This window comes from Malaclemys terrapin, chromosome 4 (genome assembly GCF_027887155.1).
Source record: "Malaclemys terrapin pileata isolate rMalTer1 chromosome 4, rMalTer1.hap1, whole genome shotgun sequence".
Taxonomy (NCBI): domain Eukaryota; kingdom Metazoa; phylum Chordata; order Testudines; family Emydidae; genus Malaclemys; species Malaclemys terrapin.
In genome coordinates this window covers 79240762-79251385 of record NC_071508.1, presented here as the reverse complement: position 1 = coordinate 79251385, position 10624 = coordinate 79240762, and the positions used below count along the sequence as shown (strand labels likewise).

The following is a 10624-nucleotide window of genomic DNA, read 5'->3' as shown; positions in this document are numbered from 1 at the left end:
ATATGTTCATAATCTCAGGCCACTATAGTTTCAAACTCTAAATAGATGCCCCTTAAAAAGGCACAGTTTGAAACATATTAATCAAAATGTGCTTCTAGTTATCCCCTGGGAACACATGGTTGTGTTATTATCCTCTCCTCCAATGGGCTGTGACACTCACCCATTTCATCTTGTTTTAAGCACTATGGGGCAGGGACCTTCTCTTTTATGGAAACACACAACAGGGCCTGATGGGGGCCTCTGGGTACTACTGGGAAAAATGCTGGATTTCTTAAAGCCTCTGCTTCTTATGGGCCTGTAATTTTATACCAGGCCTAACGCCAGATGGCAGTGCAGGCTTGTACGACAAGGGATTTCTCTGTCCTGCATGCAGACGGACAGGAAATCGAGCCCTTACTTACTAGTTACTCTGAACCATAATCTCCCTGCATTTTGATAGGGAAGGGTCCTGTTGAAAGGCGAATGTGCAGCTCCTGTTCATTCTACTGGCTGCACTTGTATAGATACTGCATTTTTAGCACATTAACTGCTCCGGTACCTCAATGGCCAAGACGCCAATGGCGAGAGCTCCTGCAAGGTACACATAGGTCTCGAAGGAGTTCAGGATCACAGTGTAACAGCCCTAGGAAAGAATACACCATTGTGAAAAACAGATAAGCAACAACCCCTTTTGTTCTACAGACATTTGCTTATGGCCCTTGTTTGTGTACCTGTTGCATGTCAGACCCAGAAACCAGATACATGATCTCCAATCAACAGACAGTGAATAACCGAGACCCACTTCGTGGGGCCTTTAGGGAGGATGGCCCCTGGAGGCTGAGGCTGCAGCTGATGAGAGATGGGCTTGGCTAACCGAGCCATAACCCACCGCTAACCAACATTGGCCATAGCCTTCAGCAAGGCAGATAAGAGTAGCACTGGAGAAGCCTTCACCCTGCAGCAAGGATAGGACAGGTTGAGATGGAAGGATGGATAAAACCAGATAGAACAAGACTGGGGGGCTCCTATTATTGAGGCTGGTTTCATTGAGGCTTCATTTTATTGCAGGGGGTAGAGGAAGGGACCATGAGTCAAGGTTCCTGGATTCTATTCCGAGTTTAGGCAATAATTCACTGGGCATCCTGGAGCCAGTCACTGTCTCTGTTCCTTAGTTTCCCCATCTGTAACACTGGTCAAATCCTACTTACCTAGCATTCTCCTAGGAGAATTAATGCTTGTTAAGAGCTTTGAGATCCTTGCATAAATGGGAACACTGAAGTGCAAAGTAAATCTTATCATCCTAAAAGTTATCTATTGTCATTCATATTAATTATTATTAATATGGGAAGCACCTGTAAAAGCTCCAGTAGAGAGAGGAACTCTTCTGGGAGGCACCACTTTATCCAAATCTCAGTTGTGCTAGTCCACAAAATCCCCCAACAAACTAGCAAATTTCTGCAAATGGGTTGTGTGAAAAGAAACAGATACATCAGCGTCTGTTCTACAGAAACATCCATACCTCCTACTGAACATTTCCCTGAGACACATACACAAATGTACACTCACATGTGCACTCATCCATGGATACATACCCTCTCAGTGTACACCCACCCTGCAAGCACAGCCTCTCTCCCTCTCCATGCGCACGCACAGACGGAATCCTGGGCTGTTTTAATCACCTCATTTTTATCTTCAGAAATGGAAAAAAATGAATCAGTGGCCTTACTGAGCATATCATTGATTCTGGTCTCAACCAGACCTTTCAAAATAAAGGGATGATGGAAAGGTCATCTGGGTGAAGAAAAATGAAAAAATCTCAAACACCCATGGGGAGCGCATTGCAAGCAAAACTGCTGCATGTCCTTATCAAGGGAAACTGTGCAATGAGCCATAGCTGGGCAAAGACACTGGCAGGTCAAAGACTGGGGACAGTGGATGGAGTGCACACCTGCATTTATAGAGTGCTTCCTCATGCATTGCTGTATCTGACAGCGCTCTACAGGGGCTCAAGTGCTTTATTAAGTCTTTTGGCTAAAGGGCAGGGAACATCCTTTCTAGTGGCAAATAGCCTACAGTGTGTTAATTGAGAGATCTTTCTCCCTTCTGGAGATAGGGGCAAAGTCTTCCACCATCCTCCCATTTCAGTATCCCTTACTCTCAAGGGCCTCTTATTGTAGTGACCTTGCCTACCACCTGCTGTGGCTCTTTCCAGAGTCCATCAATGGTGCTTCCCTACATTGGCCAAAAGAGCTATTCTGCAAGCCCCAGAATGAGACCTCTGCAATGCGACAGTACGAGGCACTGTCAGGAAACCACTGGACCACTCCATCCTACTGGCCTTTGGATGGTGTTCTATACACATTAGTTGTTCAGAGACCTTGGAGCCAAAAGATGCATCTATACAGGGAGAATTAGAATGGGTTTATCAGCAGCAGGGCAAGTGCCAGTGTAAACAGGGCTCAGGTGCTTTTACCACTGTATCATATTTCCTCAGCCTGGACTGTACTGATTTTTACACTGCAGCTAGTACCAGTGGCAGCTACACTATTGCAGGAGTTATTATACTACTGGCGGTAACTTTTCTAGAGCAGACAAGACCCTGTGGACAGTTCTTGTCTGACTTCCAGCTCAGTTTGGCAGAACTAAGCATCCAATCTTTTGGGTGCTTATTCAAACACAACTCCAACTTTAACCTCAGGGTCTCCCGTAGCCAGGGATGCTGGAACAATTTGTATAGTGGGGGTGCTGACAGCCATTGAACCAAACTGTAAACCCTCTATATGATGGAAACCACTTCAAACCAGGGGGTGTGGCAGCACCCCCAGCCCTAGCACCTATCCTGGTAGCCCCCTTTGAACTGCCCCTGCTGCACAGTAGGTTCAGCATGCCAAGAAAACTTTTCAACACAAACTAGGCCAGCATCCGCCTAGCAGCTCTGCTCGCCAAGAACTTGACTTTGGTCCAGGAATGTCTGAGCTCAAACAACATTCAAAGAACTTCCCTCATCCTTTACTGGTTAGGATTATTTCTGACAGTTGTCTAATGTGCTCTTTCTCCAGCCCATATGTTGCAATAACACACACAGAGAAACAAAAATCTCCCTTTCCAAAGGACTGAGATGGGAACTTATGGACTCAATATGCTCCAGTGACACCACAAACAGAAATGCAACAATAGGAAGAGAGACATTTTTGTTGTCCTCTTTAGCCCTGTTTGTCAAGATTTGTCTCTTTTCCCCCCACGAGTGTTTGTTGCTTCTCTCTCTCCCTTGTGTGCTTGAGGCAATCAGATCTGGCAGAAGCAGTGTTGCAGCGTCTGCTACGATCTCTCACCCAGAGTGCCCCTGCCAATGTTTTCCAGCTCCCAGACTGGGGAACAGCTTACAGACTGGTTCTAAACTCATCTGCAATCTGTTGTCAAGTGCTGGAAATGGAACCAGTGCTGCTTAGAAGAGGGAGATGAGGCAGCAGTATTTCATACAGTTCAATTGTCCCATTAATTCTGGGTGAAACCCTTCAAGAGCCAGCCAAAGTGCAAGTCTGTTTTGCTGAAAGTTTTTTGAAACATGAGGGCTTTGGGTAAGTGCAGGGTCAGGGCCGGCTCCAGTGTTTTTGCTGCCCCAAGCGGCCGGAAAAAAAAAAAAGATAAAGCTGCGATCGGCGGCACTTCGGCGGCAGCTCTACCGCTTCGTTCTTCGGTAGCAATTCGGCAGCAGGTCTTTCCCTCCGAGAGGGACTGAGGGACCCGCTGCCGAATTGCCGCCAAAGAGCCAGATGTGCCGCACATCTCCATTGGCCGCCCCAAGCACCTGCTTCCTTCGCTGGTGCCTGGAGCTGGCCCTGTGTAGGGTGCATATTTCTGTAGGGGGCGGGGATGGGGTAGGGAGTCTGGATTTGGTTAACCAGGACGTTCAGTAAAGTGTAGGCCAGAAAAAAGTGACATTATACTGAATGTCCTTGTTAAAAATTGGGCTGATGGAAAGTGCTGGACTGAGAGCCCGGGAGACTGAAATAGTCTATCTCTAGAACCAGAATGATAAGGGCACAGCAATGCAAGCTTCTCTCCCCCCACTCCGCCAACGTGCCTATCTCCTGCCTTGGAGGGACCATCACTAGTGGTGAGAGGGCACTTGAATCTCCATCGCCCATTCAATCTTCACCTCTCTGTTGAAAGGGCCAATAAGTGACAATAGGTTCAGATTGTAGACGTGGTTTCTTTGTGATTGACATTCCCCTGGTAGGAACGAGACTCACAAAACTCATTCCAAACCTGGGTCACTAAACAGCATCATTGCCATCTACTGGCTGAGTCACTAATGACCTTGGTTGGGTTTGTATTTAACTTCTGGGTGTCTTGCCATCTATGCAAAAAGAGCAATGCCTTATTCTGCATCATGTTCAAGAGCACTGATTTGGGGGTTATTTTTAAACATATAACTACATAAATGGCCCTTTCCTGAGTTTTGTGACCCATCATACTCCGTGCAATGTAAATAGCAATAACAATGAGAGATGGTGAAAGAATCAAAGACAAGAATCGAGTTTTCAGCTGCAGATTTAAGGTTGGAAAATGCAACAAAAAGTTACATAATCCTTTGACATCAACTCTCTTCATCCATTAGATTTGGGGAAATATGCAAATTGCTATTGATGACACCAAGTCATGCTGCTGCAGTATATTTAAAGCCCACGTAGTGAAAGGACATTGTCAAAACAAGACCCGGGTGGTACATTGATACCAAGAGCTGGCAGGCAGTGTAAATGCATCGTTTAGGCAGTTAGGAATGTTTAAGGGCTGAGTTATGGTCACCATGACAGGGACCCATAAACCCTATCAGCTCCCACATAGTCTGTTTAAAGCTCCTGGTGATGCACTTGTCAGCCCCGGAATGATTTCCCCTTACCTGTCGGTTCTGGTACATGTCTCTCCCCATGAGGCAGTCCTCCTTGCTGACAAATGCCCCATCCCGGCTCTGGAGCTCTCGCTGGCAACAAGCTTCTGGGACCACATCATCTGAATGGAGGAGTCGGAAATGAGGAGTTTTTTCAAAATCCTCCGGCCCATTCACTCCACAGCAGCCAAACTAGAGAAGGACACAGGAAGGACAGAAATCCATAAATTCCACATTGTCACTTCTGAAAGGAAGCACCACAAATCCTTTCAAAGTGATGATTTTGTGGGGTGTGAAGGGTCGGGATTCAGTGAAGGGAGAGTGAGGGCAATGTGGCTGCATTTGTGTTTTGATCCTGGCACATCTTTCATCCATTGATCTCAAACCACTTTATAAAGTATCATTATCCCCATTTTACAGATGGGGACACAGACACAGAGATTAAGGGCCTGATCCAAAGCCCACTTGGGAGTCTTGCTGTTGACTTCGATGGGCTTTGGATCATGTCCAAAGCGACATGTTCAAGATCACAGAGTGAATCAGTAGCAGAGCACAGAATACAATCCAGGCTCCTTATTTCCCAGTCCTCCCTGTGGCTGATATCCAAGATGCTGCTGGTTCTTCCCATGCCAGCTCTAATGCACTAGATGATTCACTGAAGGGCCACTGCAAGTACTCAAGTGATTCGCTGCATCTACCACCTTTCAGGCTGCAAAAAGTTTAAACATTTCATGCATAAAATGTAACCTTCTTCTTTACATTCCTCAATCAGCATTAAGGGCAGCTCTCTTCTTTAATTTTAAAACTGAATTGAAAGCTGTGGAGACTGATGTCATTTATTTATCCGCTGAACAGGCACAGCATGAGTTGTACTAAGGCAAACTTTCCACACACACACACACAGCCCTTACTTCCTGCAACTAGAGAAGAGAGTGGGGGACAACTTCTAGTAAAGGAGAGGGGAATTCAGACTCTACAGCAATCCTCGACTTCCCCGCTGAGCATCCCAATTAAGATGGCCAGTACTTCCGTACTAGTAATTAGACTATAAGCCACCTGAAGAAGAGCTCTGTGTAGTTCAAAAGCTTATCTCTCCCACCAACAGAAGGCGGTCCAATAAATGATATTACCTCATCCATCTTGTCTCTCTAATATCCTGGGAACAATACGGCTACAACAACATTGCAAACTATCAGCCACCAACTCATTTCACCAGGGCCATTACAAAACCACAAGATAGTAACAACTTTTGGCCATAGCTGACCTAACCTGGATTTGAAGCAGAATCCTAGAGGTGAAAGGGTCTATAGCAATGGCCCATCCCCTGTACCATCCAGCTAGCTGACTGTCTCCAACACTGTACTCTTCCCCCTTCTGCGGGCAGCTCAAATACTACGTCACTTTTAGCAAGGGAGGTGTTGCTGGTAGAATTTTAATCTAACTCCTAATTGATAAATACAATCCAGATTGGTTTGTATGCAGCAATGTACACTTCACAGCAGGCAAGCATAGGCTGCAGCACTGGGGCAATGCTTCCCTTTATATTAGTGACAGAGCTAGCTGCCACCAGGAGATCCAGGAGCAAACAAGCTTACTGTGATCATAACCGAGTTCCAGGTGGAAGAGAAGACATCGGTCTCATTGTTCCCCCGATAGTGCTTCTTTAGCTCCTTGGTGAAGAATTCTCTTGTCAGCTGAAATACACAGAACACAGATTATTGCCAGCACCTCAATTCAAAGTATTCTGGTGAATGCTATTATTCATTACAAATTTAAGTGTAGATACAAGATCCTGTGCAGTTAGCGCCTGACAGATTAAACTAAAATTATTTTATAAACTAGGGACTCCCTGCTTTGGTGCATGGACATTAGCTCTGCATCCTTTTAGGGTGAACAATGCATCTGCTGCCCAATTAGAAACTAAGGGCCCGATGTGAGGTGGTGGTGCTTAGCACCTCCTTAAAGGTGCTGAACACCCGCAACTCCCATTGGCTTCAGTGGGAGTTAACAATGCTTACCAACTTCCAGCAGGCTCTTGCATGATCAGGCTATAACAGATCTGCCCTTCAATTCAAACCACAACTATAGGCAGGTATGAAGATGAAGCCTGCAAGGGATTAAGAGCCTAATGCAGTGGTGGGCAGCCTGCGGCCTGTCCGGGTAATCCGCTGGCGGGCTGCAGCTCCCAGTGGCCACAGTTCGTCATTCCCAGCCATTGGGAGCTGTGGGAAGCAGCAGCCAGCGTGTCCCTGTGGCCCACGCTGCTTCCCGCAGCTTCTATTGGCTGGGAACAGCGAACTGCAGCCACTGGGAGCTGCGGGTAGCCGTGCCGGTGGACAGTCAATGTAAACACTGTCTTGCGGCCAGCCAGCAGATTACCCTGACGGGCCGCGTGCAGCCCGCAGGCCGAGATTGCCCACCACTGGCCTAATGAAATGCCCCATGAAGTAATTTGGTTTCTTTACATTGACTTGTGTGGTGGCTGGATCAGGCCCTAAAAGAGTTCATGCTTTGTGTGGAAAGCCCATTACATGTGCAGGGTTTAGATGACACCATGTGCATGTTGTGTGCAAGGGCTGGAGAGTTGTGCATGTGGGAGGGTCTTTATGCCTGAAGATACTGATTAGCATGTGAGGATTTTGCACCCAGTGCTCTCTTCATTGTGCATTCTTCTGCATCTTCAGTTTTACAGTGAGTGGCCATGCTTTTATAAAATGTAGAGGAGACACTACCATCTATAAAATGCTGATTGCACCTTAGCATTATCCATGGTGAATGGCACTTGTTCGCTAAAACCAGCAGGACTTGTTTAGAATTAAAAGTTAAAAATTGATTTCTACATATATTTTTAAGTTAACATTCTCTTTTATTTTTTTTTATATGTGGAGCTATTTAAAAGAGCTTCATATAACAAAGGTCTAAAAGGGACACTAAGACAGATCTGAAAAGCCACATAAACATAGCAGTTAAATCTACCAGACCTTAGACAATTCATCTCTGAAAGACACGATTCTCCTCTCATTTACACCAGTATAATCTCCATTTACTTTAGTGGAATTACTCCAGATTTTTTCCAGTGTGCATGAGATCAGAAGGACACCCTAATATTGTACCTTCTGTGAACAAAGATGGATATAAATCCATGTAATAAAAAGGAAAGAGTCACTGCCAACTTTTACAGTTGATATTAGAAAAAGGATTTCTTTGACTATTGTACTAACAATGATCCAGAAAGAAAGAATTTTAAAAATCCACTTTGCATTTCCACCATTTATGTTTATTTTTTACATTTCCTTCAGCTTGGACAATGAAAATCAATGAAATCAGGTTTATTTTTGTTTATCGTAAAACAGAAAAAATATAATAATAATTTCCCTCAAAGTATCTGTTAAAAGAACAACAACAACAGAGACCTTGAAACAATCAAATCCTATGTTTATTGTTCCTCAGAAAAGATGTGATAACTAAAAATAAAGTTTTAACAGTCCGGTTAAACCGAAAACTCTGAGGCAATTTTATAGTCCTGCTGTCATTTCATAATAAAAACTTTAAGGGATCCTTTTTGCACCATTAAGTCTTGTCTTCGCTCTCTCTCTCTCAATCCTGCATTGTGATCCACACAGGCAAGATCTCTCTGTCAGCCCAGAGCTCCACTGATATCAACAGGCCTCACATAGGTACAGCTGTCTGACCCCGCCTCATATACTACAGGATCAGGGCCCAAGACTGTAAGCCCTTTGGGAAAGGGACCACTTTGTTTTGTGCACTATTCTATCCCACGAAATGCATTGTGGATGTGAAACAAGCAATTGTAAATATAATAAATAAAAATAGCAAAAGTCAGTTTGCTTTCAGGTTCTAAGTGATGCAATGCGGGAGTTCCAAACACTGTAGGGGTGTGTGTATTTCTTTAAAAATCAATTGTTTCCACTGGAACTTTATTACAAAACTTAATAGAAACTTTAAGTGAAATTCTCACCCCACTGAAGTCAGTGGGAATTTTTCCATTGTCTTCAATGTGGCTAGAGTTTCACCTTTATTTTTGTTCCCTGACAGGTTCTGTACAGGCCAGTTTTAAAAATCTAAATTATTAACCAAAATATAAGTTGACTCTGAGTAACATTTTCTAAAACTTAAGAGTCCCATTGACTTTCTTTGAACTGTGGGCTCCACAAGATGGGATTCCGAGGGCGACTTTGCTGCCTAATTTGCCACTTTAGGCACCAAAGTCTAACACTGAGGTGCCACTGTCATTCACAAAAACCATGCTCTGCTGCTGTCTAACTCTATAGGCATCTAAATGTCTGCCATTAAAATTCCAAGGTGCCTAAGTTTTGGCAGCTGGGCTGTGCCCAGTCAGTCTTGACACCACCCAGCAGCTTGGAGCCTAACTTATGCCTAAACTCCAGCACAATTCACCAACTAGGCGTTCCCCTGCCTGTCTCTCCTGTAGTGCTTGATCTGGTAGGCATGCTGTCAGCAGAGCTAACCCCTCACCAAATAACCAGGAGGAGGAGGAAGTGGTGGTATCACCCCCCAATACACTTTAGTCCTGTGGTTAGAGCCTGCACCCAGGATGTGGGAAGCTCAGGTTTAACTCCCCATTCCCTCTGCCTGATGTGGAGCAGGAATTTAAACTTGGGTCTCCCCCATTCCTAAGAGTGCCCCCCTAACCACTGGGCGACAGGGTACTCTGGTGCAGGTCCCAGTCTCTCCTGTTGAAGCTGCTCCTCTGTGGATAAACCAATATTCATTGGGCCAGATAAAGAATGATTCTGCAGCCCAGTTGTTAGGGCTTCATGTAAGAGGCGTGAGGACCAGCTTCCAGTCCCCCTGCTTCAATTACTATGTAATTATTTGCACTACTTGAACAGCTTCATCAGGAAAAATTGAGAGAAGTCTCAGCATTGCAGCATCTAAGTCCCCCTTGTCAGGGCTGGCTCCAGGTTTTTGCCGCCTCAAGCAAAACAAATTTTGGCTGCCCCCTTGGGCTCTCTCCCCTGCCCACCTGCACCCTCCTTCCACCGCAGCTCTGGGTCACTGGTAACTCGCTCCCACGGCAGGTCATTCAGCAGGAATTTTAGATGTGCACAGAACACAGACAGGATTGGTTCCCATATGGTTACAGAACTGCAGTAAAGTGGAACAATTTTCAACCTGTGTGACTGGAGGATATCTGGATGCATATTATAAGACTGTCCTACATAAATGAAGAAAAGTTGAGGTGCCTTTATTATTCTTTTGTTCCTCTTTCTTTCTTTCTATGGGGAATTTGCCAATGCAATATCACTGTCTTCCTTTTAAACAAACTAACAAACAAAAGGCAATGGCTGTTGAAAATAGCAATTCCAGTCCTAATAACCACTGGGAAGCATTTCTTGCTCAATTTTATCCTACTTTTTCTACAGCAAGTTACAGTGGATCAGTTTATTTGATTTGGGAGAAATGAAGTAACAGCTGCCCAAACTGAGCTTGAGCACTCCTGAATTTTGAGGTGTTCAAATCTGGAAGGCAGGTGCGGGGGTGGGGAGGGGGCTGTGGCTCCATGGGGGAGCACGGCAGCATGTATGCAGCAGTGTGTCTGGCGCTGCGTGGAGCCAGACATGCTGGTCTGAGTGGCACGGTAAGGGGGCTGGGGGGTTGGATGGGGCGGAGGTTTGGGGGGGTGCAGTCAGGGGCAGGGAGAAGTGGGGGTTAGATGGGTCAGGGGTTTGGGGGGGCAGTCAGGGGACAGGCAGCAGTTGGATAGGCATG

General features: G+C 45.5%; 1 protein-coding gene across 3 annotated transcripts in view; it reads right to left on the bottom strand.

Moving 5' to 3' along the window:
* Positions 1-10624, bottom strand: part of TSPAN18 (tetraspanin 18) — a 192689-nt gene that overhangs the window by 7660 nt on the left and 174405 nt on the right. For all 3 annotated transcript variants that reach the window (XM_054025613.1, XM_054025611.1, XM_054025612.1), the window contains 3 exons: positions 6466-6564; positions 4883-5062; positions 539-622 (listed from right to left, as the gene is read on the bottom strand). In XM_054025613.1, coding sequence (XP_053881588.1) covers positions 539-622; positions 4883-5062; positions 6466-6564 — 363 coding nt within the window. The remainder of the gene's footprint in view (positions 1-538; positions 623-4882; positions 5063-6465; positions 6565-10624) is intronic.